This window comes from Sprattus sprattus (genome assembly GCF_963457725.1).
Source record: "Sprattus sprattus genome assembly, chromosome: 15".
NCBI classification, from domain to species: domain Eukaryota; kingdom Metazoa; phylum Chordata; class Actinopteri; order Clupeiformes; family Clupeidae; genus Sprattus; species Sprattus sprattus.
In genome coordinates, this window is record NC_137913.1 from 814915 (window position 1) to 824914 (window position 10000).

General features: G+C 44.1%; 2 protein-coding genes across 2 annotated transcripts in view; one reads left to right on the top strand and one right to left on the bottom strand.

The window, feature by feature from the left end:
- Positions 1 to 6316, top strand: part of polr2j (RNA polymerase II subunit J) — a 7937-nt gene extending 1621 nt beyond the window's left edge. Inside the window, exons 3-4 of the mRNA XM_080852692.1 lie at positions 1727 to 1901; positions 5898 to 6316. Of these exons, the coding sequence (XP_080708818.1) occupies positions 1727 to 1901; positions 5898 to 5933 (211 nt within the window). The 3' untranslated portion in view covers positions 5934 to 6316. The remainder of the gene's footprint in view (positions 1 to 1726; positions 1902 to 5897) is intronic.
- Positions 1 to 10000, bottom strand: part of LOC308375703 (E3 ubiquitin-protein ligase TRIM21-like) — a 24411-nt gene that overhangs the window by 9491 nt on the left and 4920 nt on the right. Inside the window, exon 5 of the mRNA XM_080851887.1 lies at positions 9969 to 10000. This exon is cut by the window's right edge and continues 242 nt beyond it. Within this exon, the coding sequence (XP_080708013.1) occupies positions 9969 to 10000 (32 nt within the window). The remainder of the gene's footprint in view (positions 1 to 9968) is intronic.

The following is a 10000-nucleotide window of genomic DNA, read 5'->3' on the forward strand; positions in this document are numbered from 1 at the left end:
ACATGTTAAGGCCATTGAGGAAACTAAATGCAGTGTATTCCTATATTCTGTGTAATCAGCTGGAACAATGAAAATACAGATTAGGCCCATACACACCATGATCTTTGGAATTGTTTTTTTAGGTATTACTATACCAAAAGTGATTTAAGAAACAAACAAACAAAAAGATTCAAAATACAATTTCAGTAAAAAAAATCCAAGCAATGTCAAGGTGAAGGGGGGAGATCTGAATAATCTAAATAATAACAAGTTCTGTGGCACACTTCCAGTTGACATCTTTGTTAATGCAGAATATGTGAAGTTAATGTGGGGAAAAACACATTTCATTAGTGTCTTTTAAGAGACCACCACAAGAACATACGTTTTTTGTTTTAGTTTTTAGGTAATGTAGTCCTACCCTTATTCTAGGCTACATGAAAATCTATGTAGCCTAAGCACATGACTCATATTTTAGCAAATGTTTTAACCTCCTGCTTAAAATTGAACTGATGAGACTGTTTTTGCTTCCTCATCTTGAACGCAACCCACTGCCATAACATCAGCAGTTTGACTAAACTTGACAAAGAAAAATATATTCTTCCGATTTTGAGTATAATGTTATAGTGATAAAATAGACATCTGACAGCCTGGCCCAGGGCTATTTGAAAACGTATGTTGATACAATATAAAACGAAAACGTTCGTGTTCAACCAGGCTGTATCTAAAGCCTACAACAAAATTGATGGCAGGGAAGAGTGGTTGCGCGGCTTTTAAACCAACGTTCCCGGAGCCACCCAGACAGAGATAGCATACCTCATACGGTTTGTGATTAATGTAAGTCCGCACTCCTCAGCTTTCAAGTGGTTTCATTTAATGTCAAGTTGCCAACTACCTCTAGTAACCCAGATTAGTGAAACTGTATCATCATAGTACTGTAGCTAGTATCACTGCTAATGTTAAAAAGTTAACAAAGTTAGTTAGCAAGTCTACAGATGTGACTGACATCTGACCAACAGATAGCTGCTGCTTAACACACACATTGTTGCAAATTGTAGATCATAGGTTAAATAATATGATTATTGTAGATCATGGGTTAAATATGTAGATCATGAGTTAAATAATATATGACATAGATGATAAACAATGACACTAACCTATCCCAATGCTATCCTATCTTGTTGTACTCGTATTGTCAGAGCTAGCTGGCTGAATGAATGAGTGAACGCAATCTCTTTCTAAATAATAAAAAAAAGCCAATGGCAAAGATTCTACCGCGCTGCATATTCCACCAATCAAAATACTAAAAAGACGGTCATTCTAGATCTTTGAGCTCCGAGCGAGAGCTTGCTGCCCTGGCTGCTGGCTGGCTTGCTTGAGTCTGTGGTATGTAGGCTACGCAACTAAACGTTTTGGTCATTGTTTTCTTTTTTAATTTTTAATTTCTATCCCGGGTCTATCTGTGAAAACCGGGGACATTTCCGGGGACAGCTCCAGCCGGGGACAGGCCACCAAAAACGGGGACTGTCCCCGGAAACCGGGGACGTCTGGTCACCTTAATGTAGTGCGTCTTTCATATATCGCTTACTGTGCGTTTTGTGACGCAGAAGCTGTGAAGTATTTCTGTCGTCTACAAATATAAGAGAACTGAGAGGTCCCAGAGATGGACGAAAGATGTTTCGGTGGTAGAAGTGTGTGTGTGTGTGTGTGTGTGTGTGTGTGACGGACTGGTTCTCTGTTCTGAGCGCAGGCAGCTGCTGAAGGACCCCCAGGTTCTGTTTGCGGGTTACAAGGTTCCGCATCCTCTGGAGCACAAGATCGTCATCCGAGTGCAGACCACACCAGACTACAGTCCCCAGGAGGCCTTCACCAACGCCATCACTGACCTCATCAGCGAGCTCTCACTGCTGGAGGAGAGGTTTAAGGTACACACACACACACACACACACACACACACACACACACCAGACTACAGTCCCCAGGAGGCCTTCACCAACGCCATCACTGACCTCATCAGCGAGCTCTCACTGCTGGAGGAGAGGTTTAAGGTACACACACACACACACACACACACACACACACACACACCAGACTACAGTCCCCAGGAGGCCTTCACCAACGCCATCACTGACCTCATCAGCGAGCTCTCACTGCTGGAGGAGAGGTTTAAGGTACACACACACACACACACACACACACACACACACACACCAGACTACAGTCCCCAGGAGGCCTTCACCAACGCCATCACTGACCTCATCAGCGAGCTCTCACTGCTGGAGGAGAGGTTTAAGGTACACACACACACACACACACACACACACACACACACACCAGACTACAGTCCCCAGGAGGCCTTCACCAACGCCATCACTGACCTCATCAGCGAGCTCTCACTGCTGGAGGAGAGGTTTAAGGTACACACACACACACACACACACACACACACACACACACCAGACTACAGTCCCCAGGAGGCCTTCACCAACGCCATCACTGACCTCATCAGCGAGCTCTCACTGCTGGAGGAGAGGTTTAAGGTACACACACACACACACACACACACACACACACACACACCAGACTACAGTCCCCAGGAGGCCTTCACCAACGCCATCACTGACCTCATCAGCGAGCTCTCACTGCTGGAGGAGAGGTTTAAGGTACACACACACACACACACACACACACACACACACACACCAGACTACAGTCCCCAGGAGGCCTTCACCAACGCCATCACTGACCTCATCAGCGAGCTCTCACTGCTGGAGGAGAGGTTTAAGGTACACACACACACACACACACACACACACACACACACACCAGACTACAGTCCCCAGGAGGCCTTCACCAACGCCATCACTGACCTCATCAGCGAGCTCTCACTGCTGGAGGAGAGGTTTAAGGTACACACACACACACACACACACACACACACACCAGACTACAGTCCCCAGGAGGCCTTCACCAACGCCATCACTGACCTCATCAGCGAGCTCTCACTGCTGGAGGAGAGGTTTAAGGTACACACACACACACACACACACACACACACACACACACACACACACACACACACACACACACACACACACACACACACACCAGACTACAGTCCCCAGGAGGCCTTCACCAACGCCATCACTGACCTCATCAGCGAGCTCTCACTGCTGGAGGAGAGGTTTAAGGTACACACACACACACACACACACACACCAGACTACAGCCCCCAGGAGGCCTTCACCAACGCCATCACTGACCTCATCAGCGAGCTCTCACTGCTGGAGGAGAGGTTTAAGGTACACACACACACACACACACACACATTTACCCTCTCACACACACACACACACACACACACACACACACACACACACACACACACACACACACACACACACACACCAGACTACAGTCCCCAGGAGGCCTTCACCAACGCCATCACTGACCTCATCAGCGAGCTCTCACTGCTGGAGGAGAGGTTTAAGGTACACACACACACACACACACACACACCAGACTACAGCCCCCAGGAGGCCTTCACCAACGCCATCACTGACCTCATCAGCGAGCTCTCACTGCTGGAGGAGAGGTTTAAGGTACACACACACACACACACACACACACACACACCAGACTACAGTCCTCAAGAGGCCTTCACCAACGCCATCACTGACCTCATCAGCGAGCTCTCACTGCTGGAGGAGAGGTTTAAGGTACACACACACACACACACACACACACACACACCAGACTACAGTCCTCAAGAGGCCTTCACCAACGCCATCACTGACCTCATCAGCGAGCTCTCACTGCTGGAGGAGAGGTTTAAGGTACACACACACACACACACACACACACACACACACACACACACACACACACACACACACACACACCAGACTACAGCCCCCAGGAGGCCTTCTAAAACGCCATCACTGACCTCATCAGCGAGCTCTCACTGCTGGAGGAGAGGTTTAAGGTACACACACACACACACACACACACACCCAGACACACACACACACACACACGCACACACACACACACACACACACACCAGACTACAGCCCCCAGGAGGCATTCACTAACGCCATTACTGACCTAATCAGTGAGCTCTCACTGCTGGAGGAGAGGTTTAAGGTACACACACACACACACACACACACACACACACACACACACACACACACACACACACACACACACACACACACACACACACACACACACACACACTCCAGTGATGCCAACTCGTACGAATTGATCCGTACTAATACGAAAATGTGGTGGATACGAATATAATGACTCATTCATACGAATTTGGGGTCAACTTGCAATATTATTTAATGAATAGAATATTTGAGAAATAAGCCAAAATGTTTCATGCTTTGGCCTCCTGCTTACCAACGCGGAGGGCGCCATTCTTGTTTACATTGACCGACGTGATACGCTTGTGCTGATTGGTCGATATTTTATAGCTGCAGCGACACGGAAACCAATAGGGAAGCTTGGTTCATTGTAATATATAAGTGCGCACATGCGATTGGGAATCTGTTTTTGTATTTTCACTATTTGAAGACTATTTACTATTGACGTTGATGGATAAAGTTACCTTGCCGCATCTGCTCTTAGTTTACAAATGGCCGCCACCAACAGATTTGGGTAAGTTTCTGTGATGTTCTTTTTTTATCAGCTACTGCTTAATATGGAACCCCAATGAAAGAATATTAAACTAAAACTTTTTTGACTCGAGCAATATATTTTTCTAACACAAATACGAATGGTTAACGCAGAATCAAGGTACGTTTCTGTCAAAAGAGTGCGCTAAATGAAAAGACTCAGTAAGCCAAAAGACTGAAGTTGGAACAGACCGCCTTTGCTGTCATCCCCGTGGCAACAAACTGACAAGAGCATCGCTGCTGTCACTGCTCTTCTAGGGGTTGTCTAACAGTAGGCTACTTTCCACGTGACGGTATCCCGTCTAATTGAGCTCCTTTCTTACTTCGCTCATTTTGACTTACTGAGTCTTTTCATTTGTCTCAATCCTTCTGTTGTGGATGAACAATTTCTCATTTCTTCTACGTTTTTGAATATAACATGCAAACTTTACAATCTAGAATGATGGCTGAACAAAGAAAAAGACATTTCCTAGGAAACAGACTTTCTCCCAGAGTTATACCAAGGAATACACTTGTATTAGTTGAAGTCCTGTGTCTACCAGTCATGCCTTTTGCACTATATATGTCGGTCCACATTTAGCATTGCCCATATTGGACTCTATGATGCTAAGACACACATGTCTTCCATCAAACACAAAACAGCCAGCACCCAAGTCCAAGGGAATAAGAGTCTGTTATCAATGGGGTTTGAGACCCAGTCCAGGGGCTGAGTCACCTGTTCAGCCATTATTATATTTTATAAGCGTTGCATTTTGTATACAGGAACTTATAAAATATGAGATACTTCCACGGTTCCACCACAATATGAAAAGGTTGCCAAAATACACTATGACACAGCCAAATTAATTTGATTAAAAAAGAGAGACCCTCTCAAAAGGTGATCTTACAGACTACAAATAAGTCTACGTTTGTAGGCTGAATGCCACAATATTGTTTCTTTTACAAGTACATATAATTTTTGCTCGTGGCACCCATTAACGCAGTACAGATTTCACTTTCACTTTTGGAACCATTGAGTACAGATTGGCACACAACAATGTTGGCAATACTGACACTCACACACTCACACACTCACACACTCACACACTCACACACTCTCTCACTCTCTCACTCTCTCAGTCACACACAGTCACACACAGTCACACACACTCGCTCTCCCTAACTCCCTCCCTGAGCCTAAACGTGTGTGTGTGTATGTGTGTGTGTGTGTGTGTGTGTGTGTGTTCTCTCTTTCAGGTGGCCATTCGTGAGAAGCAGGAGGGGATCGAGTGAATCTGAAGAGTGTGTGTTTCTGCTCATCAGGGCTCAATCTGGTCCTGGGCAGCAGATTCCCCAGGACACACACACACACACACACACACACACACACCATAGTCCTACATGAGTCAGTTTCCCCCGGGCCTCCTTCTCAGGTGCTACTGCTAACCTGTTGGCTCTGTTGGAGGGGTGGATCAAGACTCTCTCCAACACACATACACACACCGGACTACTGTGTCTGTGTGATGGTTGGCCATTTTGGCTCTCAGTCCAAACAACATTCACGGATTGGATGAAAAATAAAGTATGTTTCAAGGTCTGTACATATGCCATATAATGACGTTTTGTAAAGTTGCTTTTTTTTTTTTTTAAATAAAAGAAGGAAATGTGTAACTCTTTCCACGTGTTATTGAGAACAAATATACACGCACACACACCTGCTTTAGTCAATATCGCATCTAATTCACACAGTCAAAGTCCTGAACCTTTCCGTAGGTGTTTAAAGACATCTAGTTAAGTATGTGAAAGGACATCTCCCAACTTTCTTTCAAGATGGTAATCTTTCATAAGTGACAGGACAGAAGGTTAAGAAAGACAGCGAGGTTCTGTGAGTATTTAAAAGGCAGTTAGCTAAGACAGTGAGGTTCTAAGACAGTGAGGTTCTAAGAATGTTTAAAAGGCAGTTAGCTAAGACAGTGAGGTTCTAAGAATGTTTAAAAGGCAGTTAGCTAAGACAGTGAGGTTCTAAGCAATGAGGTTCTAAGAGTGTTTAAAGGGCGGTTAGGTGATTCTAGGTGAAAGCATAGATATACAGCCGCGGAAAAAATTAAGAGACCACTTCAAAATTATCAGTTTCTCTGGTTTTACTATTTATTGGTATGTGTTAAAGTAAAATGAACATTTTTGTTTTATTCTATAACCTACTGGCAACATTCCTACCAAATTTCAAATAAAAATATTGTCATTTAGATCATTTATTTGCAGAAAAATGACAATTGGTCAAAATAGCAAAAAAGATGCAGTGTCTTCAGATCTCGAATAATGCAAAGAAAACAAGCTCATATTCATTTTTAAACTACACAATACTAATGCTTACACTTAGGAAGAGTTCAGAAATCAATATTTGGTGGAATAACCTTGATTTAAAATCACAACTTTCATGTGTCTTGACATGCTCTCCACCAGTCTTTCACATTGCCGTTGGGTGACTTTATGCTACTCCTGGCGCAAGAATTCAAGCAGCTCGGCTTCTTTTCATGGCTTGTGACCATCCATCTTCCTCTTGATCACATTTCAGAGGTTATTTATGGGATTCAGGTCTCGAAATTGGGCTGGCCATGACAGGGCCCTGATCTGGTGGTACTCCATCCACACCTTTACTGGCCTGGCTGTGTGGCATGGAGCATTGCCCTGCTGGAAAAAACATTTCTCAGAGTTGGGGAACATTGTCAGAGCTAAAGGAAGCAAGTTTTTCTTCTGGGACAACGTTGTACTTTGCCTGGCTGAGGTTTGTAAAAGACCATAAGGATTGAAAAAAGCGGACTGGAGGGTCTTCTAGTTCGTCTTCTCTGATGAGTCCAATTTTCAGCTTTGCTCAACACATGGTCGTCTGATGGTTAGACGGAGACCTGGAGAGGCCTACAAGCCAGAGAGTCTTGCACCTACTGTGAAATCGGACTCATCAGAGAAGACGAACTAAGAAGAACCTCCAGTCCGCTTTTTCAATCCTTATGGTCTTTTACAAACCTCAGCCAGGCAAAGTACAACGTTGTCCCGGAAGAAAAACTTGCTTCCTTTTGCTCTGACAATGTTCCCCAACTCTGAGAAGTGTTTTTTCCAGCAGGGCAATGCTCCATGCCACACAGCCAGGCCAGTAAAGGTGTGGATGGAGTACCACCAGATCAGGACCCTGTCATGGCCAGCCCAATTTCGAGACCTGAATCCCATAAATAACCTCTGAAATGTGATCAAGAGGAAGATGGATGGTCACAAGCCATGAAAAGAAGCCGAGCTGCTTGAATTCTTGCGCCAGGAGTAGCATAAAGTCACCCAACGGCAATGTGAAAGACTGGTGGAGAGCATGTCAAGACACATGAAAGTTGTGATTTTAAATCAAGGTTATTCCACCAAATATTGATTTCTGAACTCTTCCTAAGTGTAGGCATTAGTATTGTGTAGTTTAAAAATTAATATGAGCTTGTTTTCTTTGCATTATTCGAGATCTGAAGACACTGCATCATTTTTGCTATTTTGACCAATTGTCATTTTTCTGCAAATAAATGATCTAAATGACAATATTTTTATTTGAAATTTGGTAGGAATGTTGCCAGTAGGTTATAGAATAAAACTAAAATGTACATTTTACTTTAACACATACCAATAAATAGTAAAACCAGAGAAACTGATAATTTTGAAGTGGTCTCTTAATTTTTTCCGCGGCTGTATATAAAGACTAGATGTCTCACGGCGGAGTCGGCACATGGTGGCCATCTTGCTCCAGGAAGATCGCTTACCCGTAGCATTGTGTTGGTAGTGGTAAATGTACTTTTTAAATAACTATTAATTGCTCAATTTTCAACCAATATTTAAACGGGTTGGTTTGTTATAAAAGTCAGAGATTAAGTTATGACACTGCGTACTTATGAACTTATGTAATGTCCTAAAAAATAGAATAATGATATAAAATAGGTATAATATTTCCCTGACCAGCCCGGTTTCCGGGGACAGTCCCCGTTTTTTGGTAGCCTGTCCTCGGCTGACGCTGCCCCCGGTTTTCACTGTGACCAACAACAGACCCGGAACACAAGTTAAAACTTATATGGAAGGTGTCTCTTAATGTTCCTAATTATACAGTTGAATGGAGAGGGACAGAGAGAAGAGGAGCCTTGGAACCTTGGCGCAGGTGTCAGTGAAGCACAGGTGCAGGCCAGTTTTATTACCCTATTATGATGTCATAATGGCCCAATGTAAGTCAATGGGAAAATTGTATTAGTTTTTCTTTAATATTTTAAAGAGTATAAAGTTTAGAAAAATGAAGAATAAAAAACATAAGTGTCGTTTACAAGACCTACGCGACAAAGTTTGAATGAAGTTTCTAAGTTAAGAGGTTCGAGCTGAATTAAGCACAGAAGTCGGTACAAAGAAACATAAGTATAAGAAACTAAGGAATAACAGTACAGGACATTTCATGCACTGTAAGTATGCAGTGTCATAACTACATATCTGATGTTTATAACAAACCAAACCGTTTAAAAATTGGTTTAAAATTGAGCAAGTTATGGTTATTTAAAAAGTACAAGTACCGCAACCAACACAATGTTATGGGTGAGCGATCTTCTTGGAGCAAGATGGCCGCCATGTGCAAACGTTTGACTCCGTTGGCCGGCAAACCGGACGAGACATCTACCCTCTGTTCCGTTTTCCCTACCTACCGTACCTACCATCCTTAGTGTGAGTATGTAGGGTGTTCCGTTTTCCGATTTCCCATTTCCGCGTCGAAAAGAAGTATACCCAAAGGACCCGTATCTGTACTCATAACGGTCAAAACGCTGAGTGTGGAAGCAAGGTACACTGTCCATTCTCAACGGCCGCCATCTTGTCAACGTAGCGGAAGAGGCGGACCCAGGCAGAGCCGCTCAGCTCGAAAAAGACGAACGCGGGGCTTGTCGCGATCGTAATTTCCGGTAAGTGCACCACGGAGTATTAGATTTGGAGCAGCACTCACCTGCTGAGAATCTGCGTACCTAGTGAGTGTGTACTGTGTACTGCGTATAAGTATAGGTACGGTAGGTACGGTAGGTAGGGAAAATGGAACAGAGTCCTAGTCTTTATATATATCTATGGGTGAAAGGTCGTCTCTAAGGTGTTTGGAGGTGAAAGGTTGTCTCTAAGGTTATTGGAGGTGAAAGGGCGGTTAGGTGATTGGAGGTGAAAGGTCGTCTCTAAAGTTATTGAAGGTGAAAGGGCGGTTAGGTGATTGGAGGTGAAAGGTCGTCTCTAAGGTGATTGGAGGTGAAAGGTGTGTGTGTGTCCGGTGTGGGCGTCTCTAACCTTCCTGTCTTTGCCCTCCTCCTCCAACGGCA